This window comes from Diaporthe amygdali (genome assembly GCF_026229845.1).
Source record: "Diaporthe amygdali strain CAA958 chromosome Unknown NODE_1_length_4327563_cov_65_473760, whole genome shotgun sequence".
NCBI classification, from domain to species: domain Eukaryota; kingdom Fungi; phylum Ascomycota; class Sordariomycetes; order Diaporthales; family Diaporthaceae; genus Diaporthe; species Diaporthe amygdali.
In genome coordinates this window covers 855,339-877,748 of record NW_026517021.1, presented here as the reverse complement: position 1 = coordinate 877,748, position 22,410 = coordinate 855,339, and the positions used below count along the sequence as shown (strand labels likewise).

General features: G+C 54.0%; 7 protein-coding genes across 7 annotated transcripts; 2 read left to right on the top strand and 5 right to left on the bottom strand.

The window, feature by feature from the left end:
• Positions 1–1,136: 1,136 nt before the first annotated feature.
• Positions 1,137–2,507, top strand: J7T55_005831 (gas1-like protein; the record flags this gene model as incomplete). Its single annotated transcript, XM_053137637.1, has 3 exons — positions 1,137–1,248; positions 1,309–1,630; positions 1,706–2,507. 3 exons carry the CDS (start codon positions 1,137–1,139, stop codon positions 2,505–2,507), a joined length of 1,236 nt encoding a protein of 411 aa, XP_053000602.1.
• Positions 2,508–4,145: 1,638 nt separating this feature from the next.
• J7T55_005830 (uncharacterized protein) lies at positions 4,146–8,347 on the bottom strand (the record flags this gene model as incomplete). The annotated part of the gene is made up of 3 exons (XM_053137626.1): positions 4,146–7,798; positions 7,868–8,166; positions 8,268–8,347. The coding sequence occupies 3 exons, from the start codon at positions 8,345–8,347 to the stop codon at positions 4,146–4,148; spliced, it is 4,032 nt and encodes a 1,343-aa protein (XP_053000601.1).
• Positions 8,348–10,854: 2,507 nt separating this feature from the next.
• Positions 10,855–12,145, top strand: J7T55_005829 (beta-lactamase transpeptidase-like protein; the record flags this gene model as incomplete). Its single annotated transcript, XM_053137615.1, has 2 exons — positions 10,855–10,957; positions 11,025–12,145. 2 exons carry the CDS (start codon positions 10,855–10,857, stop codon positions 12,143–12,145), a joined length of 1,224 nt encoding a protein of 407 aa, XP_053000600.1.
• A 1,426-nt stretch (positions 12,146–13,571) lies between these two features.
• J7T55_005828 (uncharacterized protein) lies at positions 13,572–14,591 on the bottom strand (the record flags this gene model as incomplete). Its single annotated transcript, XM_053137604.1, has 3 exons — positions 13,572–13,698; positions 13,798–14,047; positions 14,501–14,591. 3 exons carry the CDS (start codon positions 14,589–14,591, stop codon positions 13,572–13,574), a joined length of 468 nt encoding a protein of 155 aa, XP_053000599.1.
• A 38-nt stretch (positions 14,592–14,629) lies between these two features.
• Positions 14,630–14,896, bottom strand: J7T55_005827 (uncharacterized protein; the record flags this gene model as incomplete). The annotated part of the gene is made up of 1 exon (XM_053137593.1): positions 14,630–14,896. The coding sequence occupies one exon, from the start codon at positions 14,894–14,896 to the stop codon at positions 14,630–14,632; it is 267 nt and encodes an 88-aa protein (XP_053000598.1).
• Positions 14,897–18,497: 3,601 nt separating this feature from the next.
• On the bottom strand, positions 18,498–19,697 carry J7T55_005826 (glycosyltransferase family 25 protein; the record flags this gene model as incomplete). The annotated part of the gene is made up of 1 exon (XM_053137582.1): positions 18,498–19,697. One exon carries the CDS (start codon positions 19,695–19,697, stop codon positions 18,498–18,500), a length of 1,200 nt encoding a protein of 399 aa, XP_053000597.1.
• Positions 19,698–20,691: 994 nt separating this feature from the next.
• J7T55_005825 (alternative sulfate transporter) lies at positions 20,692–22,312 on the bottom strand (the record flags this gene model as incomplete). Its single annotated transcript, XM_053137571.1, has 4 exons — positions 20,692–20,762; positions 20,901–21,551; positions 21,616–22,124; positions 22,173–22,312. The coding sequence occupies 4 exons, from the start codon at positions 22,310–22,312 to the stop codon at positions 20,692–20,694; spliced, it is 1,371 nt and encodes a 456-aa protein (XP_053000596.1).
• Positions 22,313–22,410: the final 98 nt, after the last annotated feature.

Below are 22,410 nucleotides of genomic sequence, written 5' to 3'. Positions count from 1 at the left end.
GAGTAATTATTGCGTCTCCGGTAGCCCGATCTGTTGACTTGCTCGCGAGGGTGGATCAGGCAAGGCTTACGGAAGCTTGCTACTCAACTTTAATTTTCATGGCGAGACAGGGCTAGGGAGTTTCGCATGCCCCCACGCGAGCAAAAGTTCGGCACCTGCCGGGCACTCAGTACGTGCTGGCTGTAGTGTTGCCTTGGCCCTGAATGCATGTAGGCGAGGGATCGATGTATGGAAGCGAGGCCCCCTGTCTCACATCGAAAGGAAATCAGCTGTTTGCAAAGAGGCTCCTGGCTCCGTACGGGGGTGCAAGGCTTGTAGGGCTTGTAGGGCGCCCAGGACAGGTCAAGCACCGGCGATCGGCCTTGGGATTCGCAAGAAGTGTTTGCAACAACACATCATGATTTTCCTTCCCGCCGGCCGATGGCAGCGATGTTCGCCATGGGTGACACGGAGACAAGGGGTTTAGGTGGGTGGTAGCCGAGAAATGTCCGCGGGATGCTCTCCTAGGCCAGCCCTGCAAACCAAAACGAACCCACTGGCATGATTTCATCTCGTCTCAATGCCGGCTTCAAGTTCGTTTCTGACTCTGTCATTGACGCTGGCAAGCTTTGGGCAAACGAACCGTGGGCGGCTGCGCTGCCTGTGCTGTGGATGCGATGGGTTTTGCTGGGCTGCACTTGGGCTGCGGCTCTCCTTAGTATCCACTCTGCACTCCAAATCCCCCTGGTACCCCCCCTGTCTCCCTTCCCACGCCCCACTCAGGGGTTTCGACTTGCGGCTCACTTGATACGGCGTCCGTAGCAGACTACCAAGGCATGGTGGCTACACAGCCTTTTCGAGCAATCCATGCCTGTGTCACTTGGCGCGTTTGCATGTCTGTACTTCGTCGTCCCAAATTCGCAAAAACGGCGTGGCTGCCGCTGTCAATGATGGGGTGAAAGGGAGTAGATTCAATCTCATCGTCAGATTCAGAGTTTCCTTTCCCTCATTCTTTCTGTTTGTTCAATCTTCACCAGCAGGTCTGTTACCCTTCTTCAAACGCCCGATTTTATTTGCATTGAATCATTCATTTTTGTGGTGAATTATAATTATCTTTTTTTTTTCTCTCTTTCTTTGGGAAGGATAGGCAGGACAAGATGCGTTCAGCAACTCGAGCCCTCTTCACCTCGGCCATGCTGGCTGTGGCCAACGCCCAGGGCGTCATTGTCAAGGCAGTCGGTGACTCTGGCACTAGCACTGGTCTTCAAGGTACGAGTCACTTATACAATGTTCTGTGTTGCTGTACAAGTATATGCTGACTAGTAGTAGTCAACGCAAAGGACCCTGCCGACGCCAACTTCATCTCTACCGCGGAGCTGACTGCCAACGTTGTCAATGAGTGCGGGCGTACTCTGTCTGGTGGCAACATCGACATTGGAGAAAACACCGAGAATGCTCTGGCGGCTAAGCAGGTCACTCAGGTGACCAAGGGCAGCACGGTGACCATGACCATCAACCAAGTCAACGCGACGGGCTCAGGTCCATTCACTTGCGATCTGGACCCAACGTCAAACGCCCTGGGAACAAGTGGCCAGACACCACTGACTGTGGCGCAAGGAAATGCTAAGGATACCACTGGTGAAATGCAAATGTGAGTCTTATTTTCTCTCAGCCTTGATCACTCACTCGACTCGGTACAAAAGATATTAATCCGTTCGAAATACAGAAAAGTCACTTTGCCAAAGGATATGGCCTGCACGGGATCATCACAAGGAAACGTGTGCACCGTCCGCTGCCGCAACGCCCAAGACTTTGGCGGCTGCATCGCAGTCCAGCAGACGGACACCACCCCCCTGCCGGCAGACAACGACCCGTCCAAGATCACCTCGGCCCAGACCCTGGAGGGCATCATGGCGCAGATCGCCCAGAACAAGAAGGATCTCCCCGCCGCCATCCAAGGAAACCAGAACGCCGGCTCGGTTGCTGAGCAAGGCCCGGATATCGCCCAGGCCATCCTGGACTCTGACAAGGCCATCACGCAAGACACCACCAAGGAAATCGCCACGAATGCCAATGCCGCCACCACAGGCAATGCCAACGCCAACACGGGCACAGGCAACGCCAATACCAATGCAGGCACAGGCAACGGCAAGAAGGGAGGAAAGAAAGGCGGCAACGCTGCCGGGGCCAACGCTGCCGGAGGCGCCGCGACGGGAGCCGCAACAGGAGCCACAACAGGTGCTGCGACAGGAGGCAACGGTCGTGGCCGCGGGAAGAACAACAACAACAATGCTGGGGCGGGCGCGGCTGCTGGAGCGGCTACTGGAGCGGCTACCAACAACGCGGCCGGCGGTAATGCTGCCACCAATGCTGCGACTGGTGCTACGACTGGTGCTACGACTGGAAATGGAAACGGTGGTGGACGTGGCCGATTCAGCGGCAACAACAACAAGCGCATGGCACCTGCTGAGCGCCGGGCCAAGAGATATGTTGATGTTGGCAAGGACTTCTCGGTTGAGGGCAACTAGATGGACATGTGTTGCGGCGGGAGTGCATTAGCTGGCTTGGACCGCTGTTTCCTGCCTTTCTTGAGGACGTAGTACTGTCTTATAAGGACACAGATTTATCGAGGTGAGTATTTACGTTTGTGCGCTGGATTGATAGAGTGTAGCATAATCGATGAGACTTCCTGTATTGGGTGATTACTTGCTTCTTCGTGCTCATGCGTGATGTTTCAATGAATTAGGATTTAAAATCAAGTATCTACCCTAGCAAATTGGGTTGAAGGCCGCCAGTCATCGAGAGGCTTGGTGACTAAAGCCCTGCGGCGCAAGAGTCTTATCACAATACCGGTCTCTTGGTCATCGACTGTGTACTGAGTGACTGGAGTTCCACGAAACTCACTCTTTAGTAGAAACCCACACCATCAGACACAAATGTCATCCCGTCCGACCCGCATATAAATGGATGGCATTCAGTCTAACTCTCGGATATTCTAACCCAACTCAGCAGTAAACACAATCAACCAAAGCGCGAAAGTAAGGCTGACAAATAAATCTCAACTAACAATCCCAAAAAAAAAAAAACAGCCATGCCATCTGGATCTTCCAGCACTTGGGCATCATCCGGTGATGGGTATCGTGATGATCTCTGGTGGAACAACAACCTCCGCCACCGCCCCCAGCTCTTCAGTAATTTGTGGCAGGGGCAATACCGAATCAATCCACAACTGAACTATTGGGGTAATCGTAACATAATGGGTTGGATCCCGCAGCCGCAGCCATTTAGTGGCTGGAGTAATATCTATCCCCCAAACTATCGTGGCTGGCGGTAAGCGGGCCAGGCGACTATGTTTCTACAGAGACACTCTGTTAATTGAGCAGTCAGATAGGTAGATTTATTGCAATCTCACATTCTTCACATTATGTGCCCTTCCCCTCAGAGTCGCCTGTGTTCAAGAAGTGAATTAAAGATAAGTGCAATATGTCAACAAATGCCTAATCAGATAGCTGCCGAAACTTCTTACTAGGTCTATAACCCAACGACAGAACTGAAGAACTGGAAGACGTGGTACTCCACATTTCGATGGAGTTCTCTCCTCCTCTGTGAAAATTATACTCACCAAATTCGTTTTATATTCGGTCTTGCCCCGGACAAGCTAATGACCAAGCAACAGTTGACACTGGGACGATCCGACGCCCACAGCCACCCGGGCTCGTTGGACGCCCACGGGCCTCCCCGGGAATTTTAGAAGCACTTTCAGTGGACTTCCTCCTATTTGATTTCACTGGACAAGGTTATAAAGACATACTAGGTGACAAAGGCTGACCTGAAAAGTCATGATACGACAATCCGGGCAGGAAGTAGATGCGAGAAGCTAGGCCAACCCCGGCAGCAAGACTTCATTGCTTCGAGGTTTCCAGACACGAGTCGATTCCTGGCTACGAGGCTTGGACAACCATCAAATTATACCGGACAGTTCACAGAGCGAATTGTCCACGGCTGAAATACTGGAAACAACTTTTTAATTCAAGCCCCCGCGGGGGTGCCTACGCAGGCAGGGTATCTAGTCCAACAAAAAAAGCAACAAAAAAACAAACACATCATCATCGTCGTCATCATCGTCGTCATCATCGTCGTCATCATCGTCGTCCTCTTCCTCTTCTTCATCCCCTCCCGCTACCCCTCCGCTTGGGGGCGGGCGTCCCCAGCCGCGCCCCAAGCGCGCCGGACCTCTTCGCGGGAGTGACCCGCGAAGGGGCGGGGACCGGGGCCGACTTCGTCTTCGCCGGCGTCGTCATCTTCGCCGTCGTCGTCTTCGTTGTCGTCGTCTTCGCGGCCGGCAGACGCGAAGCGCGCGGTCTGAGCGCCTTCTTCTTCTCCGACTCGGCCGGGGCTGGGACCGGGGCTGAGACCGGAGCTGAGACCGGAGCTGAGACCGGGGCTGGAACCAAGGGAGTCGGATCCTCGTCGACGGCGGCAGTGGGTTCCTCAGCGACAGCAGCGGGGGCAGGGCCGCTGTCACCTTGGAACCTAGCCAAGGTCTCGTCCCAGCGGACGGCCTTTCCGCGCCTAGCCGCCCTGGGCTCAGCCGACTTGCTCGGGGATGTGAACGGGTCGGCGGCCGCGGCGGCGGTCTCTGCTGGTAGGGAGAGGCCAGCGAGACGGGCAGGGACCGGGAGGGCGCCCCCCTTATTTCGGCGAGTGTTAGTACGCGTCAATGTGGCGAGGTCCTTCTCCGTCTTCCTCTGCATCAGGCTAGCTGTCGAGACGGCAGGCATGTCTGCGTCGAATGAGCCTGGGAGCCGGACGGGTATATGGGATGGTGTGGCGGGTTCTGCGGTCTTCGTAGTAGCAACCCGCTTGGAGCGGCGAGGGCCACCGGAAGGTCCCTTCTGGGTGAGGCTCTGGGACAAGGCCATCTCGGGGTTGAAGATTTCATCTGGAGAGTCGGTCTCTGCTCCCTTTCTACGCCTCTTGCGCAAGGGCTGTGGCGTGGTGTCGTCGAGGTCGGGCTTGACGAGACGGCTGTTCTTCGTCATATCCAATGGAGCTCCTTCGGCTTCCTTGAGCTTGCGCTTCTTGCTTGGGCTCGGGCTTCTGTTAGCGTCCTTCTGTCCCAGCGGCTGGCGAGGGCTCTTGATAGCTGTGCTGGTCTCGGCTGAGGTATTTGGCGAGCCTGTGGACGATGTTGTGAACTCCTTTCGCTTGGGCTTCAGTTGAGCACGGCGAACGAAGCTGTGCAGCATTGCGTACTCCGAGTCGTCATTGGAGTCTCCGTCCAGTGCCTCTACGGGCTGTGTTGTGGCCGTGGGCATAGCCAGTGCGCCTTTGTCGGACTCGCGTTTCCCTGCCTCAATGAACGGTGTCGCGACTGTTGGCTCGATAGATGTGGCCGAATTTCGTTTCCGCTCCACCGTCTCAACGGACTGTGACATGTTTGTGGGCTTCTCAATGGTGGATGCGCTCGGTATCGGCATGTTGGGCGAGACTGCGTCAGAATTTTGTTCTGGCGCCTCAGTGGAGTGCGACTTGGCCGCTGGGTCATTGTCAAATGGTCTCTCAACCACGGCGACAGGCTCGACAGGTGCAGCGTCGCAATCAGATGTCTCGACGGATTGCATCTTGGCCTCAGGCTCGGCAGAAATGGGCGTCTCATCCATGGGTGTGGGCTCGATGATTGGGCCTCCATTCGAATGGTTATCCGGATCTTCAGCGGGCTGTGACATGGCCGCGAGCTCAACGGAAATGGGTATATCAACCACGGAAATGCTGGATGCTGCTGTCTCAACAGTCGTCTCCATGGCTGTGGGCAAATCGGGGACTGACGAATGGGGCACTGTTGGATGGAGTGTAGGTGAGTCGGCGACAGGTGAGTCAGCCATGAACGAGTCGGTCGTAGGTGGTTCGGTAACAGGCAAATCGGCCGCAGAAGTATTGACTTCAGGAATATCCATCGTTATATCTTCGTCTTCATCAGGCTCGAGAACACTCATGATGCGGTCAAGAACGCTCATCTCAAAGGGCTGCGTCTCGTCCTCTTCCGCAACAGTAGTGTCTCCGTCATCTTCTTCCGACATGGTGGCATCTTTTTCTTTTGAAATTGTAGTATCTCCCTCGACCTCTTTGGTGACAGGTATAGTTTCGTTGTACACTAAGGCGGCCTTACGATCGAGAAGATCTCTAATCTTATCGTCGATATTCGTAATAGCGTCCCAGTCAATGGCGACCTTCGTCTGGGTGGGGGGCGTAGCTGTGTCCTCCAATGGAATTTCCGACTCTGGGTTTGCCTCATCCAGTGCCATCGAAAATTCGCTTCCGGCCTCCGAAATAGAGTCATCTTGGGCTGCAGCAGTAGCCGCATTATCGAGAAAGTTCCCGACTCTCTCTTCAACGTTCGTACCGGCTCCCACGCCAACTGATGAAACCCCGTTCTCGATTGAAGGCGTTCGTGCGTCCTCGGCCTGGGTCTCCGTCTGTGGGATGCGCTCTGTGGTTGCAGTGGAAGCTGATTTCTCCGACTGCTCGATAGGTTCTTGGGCTGGATGAGTCAGGCTCGCAGCCCGTGGGAGGATCTCATCAGGGGTGGTGGAAGGTAGAGCATCATTTCCAGCATGTAGATCTTGCTGCTGACCAGCTGTCTGACCAAATATGTCCGGGTTGCTTCCCACGTCGACGTCCAGCGTGTGCCGGCGCTTTCTACGAGGTTGCCCTTCGCGCTCTTCCTGCTCCTCCAAGGTCTCCGCAAAGCTGCGGCGGCGCCCACCGGTGAACGTATTGGCGACCCAACTGCGGACTTTCTTAAAGGCCGCCATCTCAGTTCGTCTGTCGCTACGTCGTGCATTGTCAAGTGAAACACGTCTCTTAGTCTCGTGCTCTGGCTCGGTATGCACTTCAGGCGTGGGCTGGTCAAATACAGCCACGGCATTCGTGGTGGTGATGGGTCGTGAGGGCGAGGGTGATGACTCGCGAGGCAAGGTTCGGCGGCGCATTGGAGTCCGCTGGCTGATGACCTCGTTCTGGGCTTTGCGTTTACGATTGGAAGATGTAGTTGCGCCGGATCGAGAAGACACGGGCGATGAGGGGCAGCGGAAACGGCCACGTTCATTGGTGACCTCGTCATCAGCCTTGGATTTGCGATTGGAAGCAGCGGTGGTGGCGGACCGGGAAGATAGAGGCGAGGAAGGGACGCGGAAATGGCCACGCTCATTGGTAATCTCGATCTCTGAAGATTCTTCGGTGTCTTGGTCTTCCTCTGCGTCCTCGATGGTAACGCCTCTCGGTGTGACGCTCATGGTGAATTTCTGCAGAGGTGACGAGGCGACCTTGAGACTGGTATAGTACTTCTCTGCGGCGGCAGACCACCTCTTTGCAGATGCGCTGTACATTGGGCGGTACTTGGTGCTAGGCGTCGAGCTTGGCACTCCAGAGGGCTCCTTATACTCCTCCGAGATGGTGCTCAGCGACGGACGCTGGACAATGCTGCGGCGACGGCGCGACAATTTCTTGGTCTGCTGCTGGTCGCCTTGCTGCTGGTCTCCTTGCTCTTGCTGTGGCAGGTCCATTGGGTTCTCTTGCTCCCAGAATGCGGGATCATCGATGTCGCTCGTGCTTATCTCGAAGATGATGAGGGGCTGGCACTCTGCGATCATAGGCGCATCCCACTTAGGAGGGTTGACGGGCCAGCGGGTGTTGTGTCGCTTTCGGGGGGTCCACGTCAATTGGGATGGCTCGAAGGTGGATCGCTTGGAGGGGCGGGCACTCTTGCGGATGGTCTCGTTGTCCTCCGCAATCTCCTTGTACGCCCTCTTCACCTGGTCTATTCCAATTGTTAGCCATGCGACGCGTGACAGGGACACGCAGGCATCATCTCGAGGGAGCAACTCACATCTGGCCTTGCCGATGTCATACTGATCGGTCATGGCCGTCCTGTATCTGGGGTCGAAACTACGCAAGCCCCAGGCGGCCTTGTGGCTCGTCATCTTCGCCCGCTTTCTCTCGCCAAATCCCTGGCTATCGAGCTCGGCTGCGACACCATTGTACTTGGTGTCCACGCTTCGGCCGGGGACGCGCTTGAAGATTCTTCCTCCGCCGTGGCTGGAGGTCGCGGGAGGAACCGCGATTCTCTCCCAGCCGTGGGGCTGGGTGTTACTGGGAGGCTGGAAAAATTCGGCCGATACAAAGGTCCTAGACAGCATCAAAGCGACGTAAGTAGTTGCACGCGACCAGCTAGGCCAGCAACTAAGGCGCCAGAGGAGGCGCGAAGGAGGAACAAAAAGAGAACTTACGTGTCCTTCAACCACTTCATCTCACCTGTCGAGGCGGAGTGCTCCCAAGCCTTGTTGGCCTCGGTGATTTTGCGCGTCATGTTGGCGCGCCCAAGTTGGGTCGGTGCTGCGATCAGCTACTGTAGGTGCGGGTTGGGTCAATGTAAACAAAGTCTTTGAGGGGGCAAACGACGCGATGAACTCGGTCGCTGGAGGGATATTCAATCAATTAAAAGTGCTTCGAGACACAATAGTGCTTTTTGGGATAGTTTCTTGAGTCAATTCAAAAGATGTGGCTCGTCGTCGCGATACGAAGAGGTCGAGTCGAGGATCGAGTCGCGCTTGTCGTGCTGGGATTGTCGCACCTGCGCAGTGAAATCGCCCTTTGGGGTACAGGTCGTGGTCGAGGAAACGGGTCGGCGGTTTACTTTGTTTACTTGGGAGCTGCGGCCAATCAGGCAGCTCCCTGGCCTCAAGGTGGAGGGGCCCTAGGGCCCTGGGCCTTGCTGAGCTTGGGTGGCGCGCCCGCCGCAGTGCAGGGGGCTCTCGCACGGACCACCAAAAACTTTAGAACCAGATTCGATCATCTGGAAGCTTGAGTTGAAGCTTCAACCTTGAGCAACCCTTCAAACCCGTATCCCGACGACTACGCTGCCACAACCGAGGCACTCACCCGTACGGCTCGATCCTCGACTGCACGAAAGGACTGCCACAATTGAATCGCGATTCCTGTCCATCCGAAAGTGAGGCCCTCACCGGGCAGAGTCGCAGTCCGTCGCATCCATCATGGTCAAAAAGCCCATCCGCTTGCCCCCATTGCGGGTTCTGCGAGTGAGGAATCCGAACAAAGAAGAGGGCAACCCATGTCTACCAATAATGTCTTCAGTGCTCGGTAAGTGACAAAAGATGGAACAGCTGTGCACGTTGCTTCCTGCGTACATTCGGCCTATTGGAAATGGACTCAAAGCCGAGTGGCTGCAGCGCTGAGCCGGGACGACCTTGAGACGAGATGTCATGGCCGAGGTCTTTCGAGTCGTGTCCGGAATATAAAATCGGGAGACCATGGACAAGACAACACAAAGCCACAACACCAGCGCCACAGGAACGGGAGGGCTCGAAAACAAGATATGGGAAAGCAAGAGCGACAGACCGACTGGGCCGAATGGAACAAGGCAACACGGGGGAGTCGAGGCTTCGCCGGTTAAGGAACGCAAGATCAAAACAAATTCTTAGGGCGACACAGACGGCTGCTCATGGCCAGTCATCTTTCGAGAGATCCCAAGGGACATGCTTGGGCTTGTGGGAGAGGTTTTCCATCTCTTGACTGTCAGAGAGGACGGTCATGTAATTCGAAGTCGACCCGAATGAAGGATTGGTCAAGATCCACCGTGCTGGATTAGAATCCTGACCGAGACACACGGCGACTCGACGATACGGCTACTATACTGGCAGTATGCGGATATTATCAGTCAGACAATTGACGAGGATGGACCATAATATGGATGGGATTGTCTCTGAACATGGCTCTGACAATTGAGTCTAGGGGGAAAGGATCATTCCGTGTCAAGGCAACCGGCCACGCCATGGATACATGGCTAATGGCAATTGGGCACACCCCCGTGGTCATCAACGCAACACACCGTTGCATGGGCTGCGGAGGATCTATCAGCCATTATGGAAGCAACAAGCGGCGCTCGGACAAGTGTCTGAGGGCATCCATCTCTCAATATGCATCTCATTTGGAGCCAGTCTGCTAACCATTGTCATCGCATAGCGTGCTGGGCTTCAGCAGGATACGCAGCGGCCGGATGTGCCGTCGTCGAGCAAACACTACGGGAGTGCATGGACGGGCCAAAGCCACCACCAAAGAAGAAGAACAACATCAACTACCATCTATCAAGATTCAAGAAATACCTCGAAGGCAACACGAAGAAAAAGTAAACAGCTCGCCCGCAATCTTACACCAATTTGGGTATCGGTTTGGAGTTTGGCTATGGAAGGTCGGCTTGACGAACACGAGTTGCTGAAAGGACTGCACACTGGGAGGCGTCCACGACGGAAGCGCTCCGTCGCTCGTTGGCCTCTGGGAGGTTGCATTGCGATGGCTTCGATTGTGGAAATCACTACCACGTGCCAGATCGTATCGTGTGATGGTATGAGGGTCAGATCAACATCGGCCAGGGCTCGGCATGGTCGATTGTGACCACATGGAATGGGGTTGCGCCTGTCACTGGGCTCAACAAAGAGCAGAAGGCCATGAGGGAGGTATACTTCACCAGTCGGCGTTTACAGAGAGGCAGTTAGAGGGACAAATGCCCAATGTTTCACAATCATAGAACTGTGACGATATGTACAATTGCAACAATATATAAACGCAATTCTCGCCCAGCCGGAGCACTTCTAGGACTATTCCACAAATGCGCTTTTTTGGGAACAGCCACGGCCCAACGGACCGCTTTAACCGCATTTTGATCCCCAGCTCACACTACACACATCACCAACTGGACCGTCCATGTTCATTCACATGAGATACCGTTGAGTCCAAATTAACCTGCTTCATGCTAACCATACAGACCGTCAACTGGTGCAACATAGCATGAACATCAGCATGGAGAAGCTGGACAAAATCCTTGACGCCTGCGTCGCTAAGGGCGACAAAACAACTAAGGACGAGCTCCTCGGCGCCGCCTTTGTCGTTGTGAACAAGGACGGTGAGCAACCGTAACCTGCTCTGGACTTGATAGTACAGCCAGCACTCACTAACAAGGCAAACTCCAGGTGTGATTTACCAAGGCTCAGCAGGGCGCACAGCCCCACCAGCAGACTCGCCCAAGTTCTCGCCCGCGTCCTTCACATGGGTGGCTTCGCTGACCAAGATCGCGACGGCGACGTGCGCAATGCAGCTCGTGGAGCGGGGGCTGGTGGCGCTGGACGACGACATGCGGCCGCTGGTGCCGGCGCTGGCGCGGCTGCCGATCCTGCGCGGCTTTGTCGGCGCCGACGTGCCGTTCCTTGAGGAGAACACTTCGCCCGTCACGCTGCGGCACCTGCTCACGCACACGGCCGGGCTCGGGTACGCGGGCGCGGACCCGGACTACGACAGGTGGGCCGCGCACGTCGGGTACGGGCCGCCCGAGGAGCTCCGCGGCACAGTCGCCGCGTGGGAGACGCCGTTCAAGTTCACGCCGGGCCGGGGGTGGTACTACGGCACGGCGATTGACTGGGCTGGCCAGGTCGTCGAGAAGATCTCGGGCAAGACCCTTGGGGAGTACATGGCGGAGAACTTGTTCAAGCCGCTGGGGATGGATGATTCTACCTTCCACAGAGAGGCTCTACCTCATGTTCAGGACAGGATTGTGCCAACCTCGTACCGCGACGCCCAGACGGGTGAGCTTGCGGCTGGCGATGACCCTGTCCCTGTGCTTGCCGACGGAGACGTCGAGAGCGGTGGTGCTGGGCTATACACCACAGCGACAGATTACGCGAAAGTGCTTCAGGCTCTGCTGAAGTCTCTAGCAGGCAGCGAGGGTGCACTTTTGAAGAGGGCAACTGTGGAAGAGATGGTCCAGCCGCAACTAACAGAAGTGCAGAGGCGGTGGCTGATGTTCCTGACAGACCTGTTCCATGACGGTTTGGCGCCTGACTTTGTGAAGGGCATGCCGTTGGACCACGGCATAAGCGGCGTAATCAACATGAAAGATGAGCCGGGGAAAAGGAAGAAAGGCAGCTTGATGTGGGCGGGACTCTGCAACGGGCACTGGTTCATCGACCCGGCTTCCGGCATAGGGGCAACGCTCTTCACCAATATCCTCCCGCAGCCGGACGCTGCTGTGATAAGAGTGTGGGATGAGCTGGAGAGGGCGGTCTACGGCGATCTACTGCCATCTCTTGGCTTGTGACCCGTCCCAGGTTTGCAGTCATGGCTTCATCGAAGCCACGTCTCTCTGATCGACAACTCCCCATTCGCAGTCTCTCTTGTGTCTCCTGGAGTGCCACGTCTCCTTGGAATAGTCTCGCGAGAGCTGTGAGACGGTAGGAGGGCGGGCCTGATGGTGTGTTCAGGGCGGACAAGCACTCATCCCAGCGAGGAGACTCCATGGTCAGCCAAGTGCCGATCGACGCTGTGGGGCTTCCTTGACTCTTGTCCCTACATAGCACATATGGAGATACTGCAGGACACTCTCGACCAATACCACAGTATCGACGATCATGCCCATAATAATCCCGAGTCTCCTTCACGGAAGCAATACCAAGAAGTCTAGAAAGCCCGCATGACACCTCGCCGTGGAGGTATGGGGCGGGAGCCCCCTTGGCGGTGCCCTGGCAGGCCAGGACACACCCCTCCACCGCCCTATAGTGGGCCCTGAAACGACTCACGCAGCACGGGGGACCTGCAGGTGAAGCTCTCGAGCTCACAGCTCCCCGGCGGCACGCCGCAACCCCGCGCATGAGGGACCCACTGTAGCAACACGAGCACATGCGATAGTGAGCCCAGACCTTCACGCTTCTTTCTGTTGAGCTTTAGTCGACTCCACCCAGGCGCGTTGGAGAATGGCGGCACGGTGACCGGTCAAGGCAGCTTGAGCCGCTATCGGTTTGGCCAGGGGCTGGATTACCAAGGTTGGTTATGCTTTCGTTCGACCTTCCTAGATGAGGTGGCTGGCTGATGCGACGACCCGCTTGGCACTCAGAAGGATAAATGACTACTCATGAGGTGACTAGTGTCCAAACTGGCAGAATGATTGAACTGCATAGGGAGGGCTAGTTAAGTCGATGCTGCCAATGACTTTGAGTCAAGATTCGTCTGTACTGGAAGACTTCAAATGGCCTTCAAAAACTCTTAATGGCTCTTCAAGAGTCTTCGAAAGTCTGGCAATAGTTTTCAAGTCATGGTTTGAGGTATATTCGTTCTCAAGAACCGAAAAATCTGTTGTTATGAACAGCAAAAACAATGAAACATGAACGTCCATGCCTTGGCTGGCGTTTCTCCATCTACAATGCAATTAACCATGCATAGTCAAAAGTTACAATCAACAGGAGCATACTTCATAAGCACATATTAGGGCCCCATTCCTAGATTATCCGTAATTGTTCCTGTCACTATCTATCTGGCTCTTTGCCAGAGCGTCTGTTCTTCAATTGAGTTGACATATATGATGGAAACGCATCTGTGTAGTACTGAATTGTGAGAATATTCAACGCTGGCCAGGAAGCTTCATTGAAGTGTTTTTGCCAAAGTAGAGAAGATTCCTGAAAAGGTTCAGCTTGATAGTACTACTTTGTCCCACTCAAATTGAGAGAATACCATGCAGACTCTCAGTTTTGTCAGTGGTTTGGTATCAGCAGCACCACCAACAGCATCAAAATGTGCCTGTTCTTGATAGGCTGGGCGATCACATCGACAACTGCAAGTAGCAGGACGAGGCGGAGGACACATGGCTTCTTCCATGATCTAGACTCTGGGGATCAGCACTATGCAGCCCCGGCTTTCCCTCGACTGCATGGCGTCCACATTTCCTCAAGGTGGCTGAGTGGCAGCTCATCAGCTCACGCGCAAGACAGAACAGGGCGGAAGGCGACAGTGAGCCCTGTGGGCACATTACTCGGCTGGCGATCTGCGCGGGGAGAGCTGCCGCACGGCCTCGCCTGATGCTCTGTCGTTCGCATAATGCAGGCGAGCGCCGAGGCAGATGTGATATCAGGTTGACACTGCTGATCGAGTGGTATCGAGATGAAGCCCAGCTGGGGGCTCCGGATCTGCGCCAGAGCCCCAATCTTTTTCTCTGCGTTGGGCTGTCTGTCTACTGGTACGCAGCAAGTCAAGATCGGCAACATTAGAATAGAAACAACACTTGAGACACGTCACGCAGGTTGGAACATTGAGCTTTGGATGATGAGTGGTTGTATCATTGTTGTATGATTTGAGTGGTATGCTTGGTGCAAGCTTCTAAGTTAGATGCTTTGCACGTCACGATTTGCTACCTAGTAGTGTTCAAATGCGTTGCCTCCTCCATTCAATAGCGCTCGCCCCTGGTGGCGAGCCCATGCCCATGCGGGCGACACGATGTCATCGTTCGCCGCTGCAGTGGTCCCTCTCGAATTGCCCATTTCTGTGCCCGCCCATGCCTCCTGGGTCACAGAGACCCAGATATCGGGGATGATGGAGGGGCGTTTTTCTCATTGGCAAAGTCATACAATGGATTGATGACTGCCATGGTCGTTTTTTGAAGCAGCTTGCGGACGGAGACGCTCACGTCCGGCTGGATTGGCGTCGAGCCTATGAATGATTGTCTTCCTCGGCGGGAAGATCACTCGCTCGACGCGGCGCGTGTTGTTGGAGCTCATGGCCACTGAAGGTTGTGGCCAATCAAGCAGGTGGTTGTTCAACCGCAGACAGCGGCGGCGATGCGAGACTGCCTGAAGGAAGGGTACTCAAAGTTGCCCTGGCGCAGTGTGCCGCCGCGACGGCGCATGGGAGTGCGGGCGACCTCGAAGGCGCTCACGGGATCGGAGTCCTCAAGCACGGCGAAGTCCTCGGCGAGCTGGGCCAGTGCAGTTTGGGCCTGAGTTTGCAGCGCAGCGTTGGGGGTGGCAGCCATGACGGCCGGAGAGGCGGCGGCGATCTGCATGGTGGAGTACGGGGAAGCCATGAGTAGATTGGAAAAGTTGTGGGACTGGTCAAGGTCGATAAGCCGGACTAAGGACTGGAGTGCAGCTGGTGTGGAGACTGGAGAGAGAGTCTGGAGAGCGAGTCGATGGGAGTTTGCGGTTGAAGTATTGTTGTTCTTGGTTAAATGTTGGTTGGTATGAACTGAGGATGGACTTTTCACGACAGACCGAGGGTGATGGGAGGTGCGGGCTAAATAGTGAGTGCCCATGGAATGGCATTACCCAAGGGAATCACGATGTTTGAAATCTAGATCGAGCCGAGCTCGACGAGATTCCACTATTCGGACGCCTGTCACCCGCCCCACTCGATGCATTACTGAGCCGGACACGTCGCGGAATGAAACCAGCGAGCCGCTATCGATCATACGATGGAGTCGCTCTCAGCCGACATCCACAGAAGGGCGTCTGCACCCCTCCATTGATCCATCTGTTCCAGCAGATGTGCGCGAACTCGGCCAGCCTTGACAGCCTGGACCTGCATCAGTCGCAGCCGTGGGGAGCAGAGTCTGTTTGTCTATCCGCGTGAAGCCAAGTGTTTGGGGAGAGAGCAGCGCAGCGCAAAGCACAATGTGCAGATCAGGCCAGACCGTGGAGAGATACGCTTGGCACCGATTCAGACCTAGCTTTCCCCATGGTGCAAAACAAATCCATGGTTGTGGCTTTCTATGACAGGGTTCATGGTGGCGACTTTGGTCACGATGCAAACGCAAAATCTTATGAGGCTGGATCTCACGATGCCTGCAAGCACGTCCGAATCTGGTGGTGTGCAGAAAAAAAAACCTTCTGCTCCGTCTCCAACACGCGTGCACGCTAATACGAGTGCGTCTTGACTCATCCGGCTTCTCCTCCTACTCCTCCTCATCCACTCGCTCCCGCCCCTTTTCCTCCGCCCGCCAGTCGCCCTGGCCGCCGTCTGTGGAATTTCCACAAATATTCGAGCAATGCCTGCGAGTTCGCCTGATCACGCCAGTGCTGTTCCCACGATGCTTGTCCTGCGAGGCTGGCCCGTGCTGCTTCACGCTGTCATAGCGACGCAAAGACGGGCGATTGCTACTCATCATTCCTGATCGCGAACCCTCGACACCTTTACGTCAAACCCTCGCCGCACGGGGCGATCGGCAATTCGGGCGTCATAAGCTCATGACTCTCGTCTGACGGCCTGGACCAGCTGCGAGGAGTCATTAGGAGCCCTGATCTGGGACTGTTTTCCAGCTCATCACCACGGTTTACGCTTAGCTAATCTCTAGCTTGTCACGCTGGTGTCTGCGGTGGAGCGCCTTGCGATGGTGGGTATGCATATTTGAAAAACCGCTGGCCAGACCATGCAGGGACTTCTCTGGAAAGTTCATGAGACTTCTGCTTGTGGGATAACACACTCCAGTAAGCTTTGGGTCCAAACTCCACTCGACGCTGGAGAACGCAACATTTGAAGCGGGAAATAATTGGACAATGTCGAATCCCACCGAAATCCATCTCCGCTCGAGAATGCTACTTCTACAGAAATTCTCTCCATTTCTGTTCTTTCCACAGTTGCCGCGGGAGCCACAAAATATCGCGGGAAGACCACCTACGCCCTCGAGAAAAATGAGAGAAACTGCCTGGAAATCGTTAATATCTGACTCTGTCTAGGCAACTGCTTTTCGGGAGACGTGAATCAAGAATCTGCTCACAACAAGAAATCTGACTCAACTTGCAGCTTTACACAAGCGAAAGCAGTGAGAAACAGCTCAATTTCACATGCCAGATAAATGACACGCGAGAGTTTTCAGAGTGCATGCACTAAAGTGCATTTACGGCACAGATTCATCGACATTATCAAAACCCTGGCAACCCATACACATAACTACTAGTCCAGTACCTAGGCTCTTCGGCAAGATCGATACAACTCCACGGACGAGTATTATATCTCAGCGCTTGCAACCATGGGCCGAACAGATGGAAGCCGCGGACACGCTAAAGATGCTCAATTGCACGCCTTGTGAATCAGGTGTGCCAGACACAAGCGATGGCTAGGAGGTTCACACTTCTTGAGACTATATCGATGCAGGAGGATATATGTGTTGTCTAGCTCATCTCCACTCAGCAAGCCTGCAGCGAGCGTAACAGTCGCTCTTTGCATGCATGTGGTGGATCCCAGAACTAAGTCAACTGGGTGGGAAGCTTCTGCACCTCAATGATATATGCGTACCATTGCACTAGCTCATCGGCAGTCAATTCGCCTGACCCTTTGGAGATCTAGAACCCCAGGGTGACAAGATCAACCAAAGAGAGATGAAGTTGCTTCTGCAGTCTCACGTTTGCAAGAAGAATGAGTAAGCAAAAAGAAACTAGAAACTTAACTTTAAAGAAATGAACGAGGCTATCACATGGTACGGTAGATTGATTGTGGTTGACCTACGTGTTCTGTCATTACTGGGTGCGCTATACACACCTTGATCAGCCTATGGGCTGCGCCTAATGGCCAATGACTCTATTGATTTAGCCATGGGGACGCATGTTTACTAGGTACAAGTTGCGTGAATAGTAAAAGACTTGTTCCCATACCGGAAGCCTCTAGAGAGGCTGATGATCCCTTTTCTATAAGTAGATCAAACCTATAACACCTTCAGCACTATTCAGGTTGAATCATCTGTACTGCTACCATGGAGTATGAAGCTCAGACTTTGCATGCGTCGCACACCTTGTTTACGGCTCTGTGGCAAAAAGAAAGTAAGCGCTCAGAGCTGAGCCCTACTCTTGAATCTCCTATAGCGTCCTCACCATGCTCGCGGTTGATCCGTGTGAACCTAAGTAAGTCTCGGCATGCGGTTTAAAACTCTGCGAGCGAGGTCAGATCGAGAAGACTGGGCTTTTGACAGTCTTCAAAATAACCCTACCGATGCATTGACAATTTGATCGGTCTTTCGTTCAGTCTTCTATTAGATCTGCTTCAGCCGCTACCCTCCCACATCGACAAAGACACGTCGGATACATTCAAATGAGAGATCCAAGTTCTATCGCCCTAAGGCGGATCTTGAATACACTCCGTCACATCGGCGGCTTTTTCTCTGCATGACTAGTTATCGGTATGTGTCATGGGCGCGCTTGTTCGCTTATGGCCATGGGTGGCCAGAGGTCTCGCTCCAAAAGGAAATCAATGAGCTGGCAAATACAAGTCAAGTATAATGCATGTACCAAAATCAGGCGCCTTTGCCGTTCTCCTTTGGCCATTGACCAGAAGAAGTCAGCACATCTCGTACTGATAGTCTACAAGATCAATATCATCTCCATTTCGCAGGCTCTCACGGCAAAGATCTTCAACATGTTGAGCACGTTGAAGCAGCATCCTGTCCGCAGTAGTTGACACGACGGACCAGCCATTCTGATGTGTCTGCAGAGGGCAAGCCATTGGTCGAATTGTGTCTGTCGCAAAGGAAGAAAGTTCTCACCGTCTCAAGGGTGGGAACTTCATCAAGGGGCCATCTTTACAAGAGAGCCTGAGCCACTATATGCTGCCCAGACCGCAAACTCTAGATGATCACGAGGACTCATTTCATTCCATGGCTGACCTGCACTTCGATCATTATCCATTATCTATACTCTTTAGAACTGGCTCTCCATCTCCCTGCCCATAATCATATTCCGGATGTTATTCCTCGCACTCCACACGATGTTCTCTGTCGTCCCCTCGTCACGCACGGCATCCCCACCCACATCCTGAATGTCACTGTCACCCATAACCATTCCTTTAGCCTTATGGTGGAAAAAGACCGGCGGCGTGACAGAGATACACTTCGTGTTCAGCCCACGGTCCCCTTCTGCGTTCTCCTCTCCCACAGCAGCGACCGAGCGGCGGCAGAGGCCCGCCAGCGCGTTGTCAAAAGCACCAGTCAGATGGTCCACACTCAAGTCAAAAAGGACCTTGCGGGCTCCTCGTTGCGACAACGCATAAGCGAAAGTGCAAATAGGCGCAGCAGAGACGTGCACCCATCGGGTGTACGGATGGGCTTGAAAGTCCACCAGGCCGGTGGTTCTGTCCGGCGGTGGGACTGTTGGGTCGTTTTCGATGACGTATTTGTGCTTCATAAATTGAAGGCCTGGATGATCCAGAGGCTTGTCCTTGTTCTCTTCCAAGAACTCGGGGAACGGCTCCCCGCAATGTCCTAGCCACAGGACGTCCCAGTTGTCCCCGTAGGGTGAGTGTGGGTTCGAACCGCCACCGAATATCTCGCGGGTGCCCTTGGCGACCTTCTCTAGTTGGGAACGCAACCGGACGTCCCAGTCCATGTCGTCCTCCATGATCAGAGCAGATTCGAGGCCTTCCTCGACTATCCTTCTGACTGCGTTCATGTGGCCCCTCCAGCTGCCCAAGTTATTCTCCATCAGCGCTTGTCGATTGATTCCAAATGGAACAGCCTTGTCAGGAATGGATTCCCCCTTGACTCCGTCAACAAAGTCGACATGGAAACCTGTCAAGGCCGCCGTCAAGACCACGGCGTCACGTTTATCACTCCGCTCTGGCAGGCCAACAACGAAGATCTTTGAAAACCCAAGCGTGTCATTGGTCACTCGATTAATGTCATCAGGCTGCGAATGGCCTTTGTATCCCTTCCCGTAAAGCTTCTCTGGAGGTCGAGGCACGGCATGGCTCGTCGCCGACTTTGTTGGCGGCATGTAGGTCGTTGCATAGTCGCTATTCCCAATGCAATAGAGCGATATGACAACAACGAGCGCTCCTATGACGGTGATTATCTGTCGACTTCGTTGTGGCAAACTGCCCACCAGTTGAGCGATGGAGCTCATGTTTTGGGTTCGCAGCGGGATACGTGATTAAGCACCTTAAGGAAAAGGCACACAATGCTTCAACGCTGGCACGCACTGAGCTAGATTGTAGCCAGCGTACAGAGGGAGAGCAGGAACAAGGAGCTGGTTCTTTGTGTCTTTCGCCTCGCCTCGAGCATCAGAGACTCGGAGTATTCTCACCCCTCAAAGCGAAGCTCCACAACCTGATTGATCTAGCAGATTTGTCCTCGACTGTACAGCAAACCTAATTTGCGCCGCTTAGCACCAACCGCGTGGGTCTATTAAGATAAGTGAGCGGTATGCGCTGTGGATCTCATGTTGGTTGGTTCCCACTAGAAAAAAGCCATAGAGTTCTCCTGGTGGCACAGCACGGCATTTCGGCTAAGGAATCAGTCCATGGGCGGCGAATTGGGGAGCCTCTCATATTCGGACAGACAAGTTCAGTTTGGCAATTTCTATCGTATGAAAATCCACTACGTCGTTGGGAGCTCCGCACGAAGCGGCACGGCCTACACGGCTAATCAGTTGAAAAATGCAAGAGAGTTACACGCAAGAGCATTTTCCTTCTCGAGGAACCAACGAGCGCGACTTCACAAGCGAAGACGCGATGCTCCAAACACTACACTTTTGCAATTGGCCCCCCGAGAGTTCGAGTGGATCCGTAGTCACGCAAGGATTGTCGGGTGCAGATTCGACAAGTCTGCCGGCATGGGGCGGTCCATTGTGGTCCTACAGTAATCTCCACCCACTCACGATACTTCGCTCGCTGTAAGATTTCGCCCTTAATGTCCAAACAACAGTGCTACATTGACCCACTTCTAACAGCTGGGGCAGAGTTTTTATCAGAGTGATCACAAACTAACGGCACCCTACAGCCGTAACACTCTTGAAGCTCATCCTGGGACTGTTCTTGCGGTTCCAGAACATTCACCACTTGCTACATCTCTCACTGTCGGGCCTGATCCGAGATGAATTTTGCGGTGCCATGTATCCTTTACAAGTCGAAGCGTTTCCCTCCATCTGCTGGTATCTCGATCACCTGCCCATGGATCTTCAATTCCTCTCCTTTTGCCAAAATCCTGTTAGCCTGCCAGTACACCCACATTATAACTAGAGCTACAAGTATGGCTCCAGCATACAAAGCAAGAATCGCCATGAAAGCCCTAGTATATCTTGGCGCATCATCAGCCCGGAACAGCTGACCTCCCGCAATGGCACCCAGATTGCTACCCATCACAGCCATGGCGAGACCGATACTTCTCTTGGACGGGTTCACGGCATTGATGCTCACCCAGGCATCATTCAAACCCTGTGCTAGGGCATTGCCGCCGCTCAGTAATGTGAAGATGGAATATTGTGCCCATTTGTCGGATCCCGAGGGCAAACCGTATAACACCCCTGCGAAGATTATGGACCAGGAAAAAGCCACGATGCACCATGGGCCTCGCCACCGCGTCCTGTCCGAGGCGAAGGAAATGAGCCATGAGAGAAGGATGACAAGAACGCTGCTCACAGCATTGAGAAGATTTGCGTTGGTGCGAGAAAATCCAAGGTTTTTGATGATGGTGGGACCGTAGAGTTGTAACCCGCCTTTGGGCGACAGGGCGACAAGATTCAGAAGCAAATGAAGCCAGAGACGGTAGTCCCTCAAGGCCTCGGCAAAAGATCTGAGCGTGAAATGAGCCTTGTCGGCGCCCTTCGTCTCATCATCTGCCATGATTCGGGCTCGAAGAATTTGACGTTGGCGAGGGGTGAAAAGGTCGAAATAGCCGTGAATGGGAGCTGTGTGGCCGGGGCTTTTGGGGAGGAATATAACAAAGGCGAGAAAAACAACCAGCGTGATTGCTCCCTCGACTGCGAAAGCTCAGCAATTGCGCCACAGCATAGGCGAGGCTATCAATGACGAAGGGGTTCGTACCGATAAATAACCATTGCCACCCAGAGTAGCCCAGGGTTCCACTCAATTTTAGAATACCCGCCGCCATCAGAGAACCGATTGCCGTAGCTGCATAGTTACCAAAGTAGAAAATTGCGGTTCGTAGCGCCAACTGCTCGCGGGTATAGAACAGAGCCAGCATATACTGACCACCCGGGATATAACCCCCTTCCCAAATCCCAAGAAGAAATCTCGTCGCCAGAAAAGAGTTGATGTTAGTGCACCAGGCCTGGGTCAGTGCAATAGTACCCCACACACCCATTTGGAAGGTCAGCCAGACAGGAGCGCCAACACGCTGCAAGATGAGGTTTGAAGGGAGCTCTGCGATGACAATGCCGGCTGACATGAGTTGAGACCCCACGTTGACATCATCCGCGGTGATTTTCAGGTCCTCAGTTAAGGTATCTGTCATCGCATTGCTGATGTTGCTGCGGTCGAGCTGGAGTACCAGGAAGCCGGCTACTAGCAAAGGCATAAGATAGCAGTCAAGCCTGGTACCCGTCAACACGGGTGCTCTCAGTGACAATCAGGACACTTACTTTCGCAATGCAACCTTTTCCTCATGTGGAGACCATTGATCTTCAGGCTCTGTGCTGCTCGAGATTCTTGAGGACGTTTTCTCAGTATCACGGAGAATTAGCCCAGGCGTAGGGGCCCCTTGGCGGATGTGTTGAGACATCGCCACCACGAAACAATGAGAATATGATATTTACTAATGACACATTCGATAGTTTAATGCTGGAATCTTGAAGCAGGTGTATCTAAGGGAGCTGATCG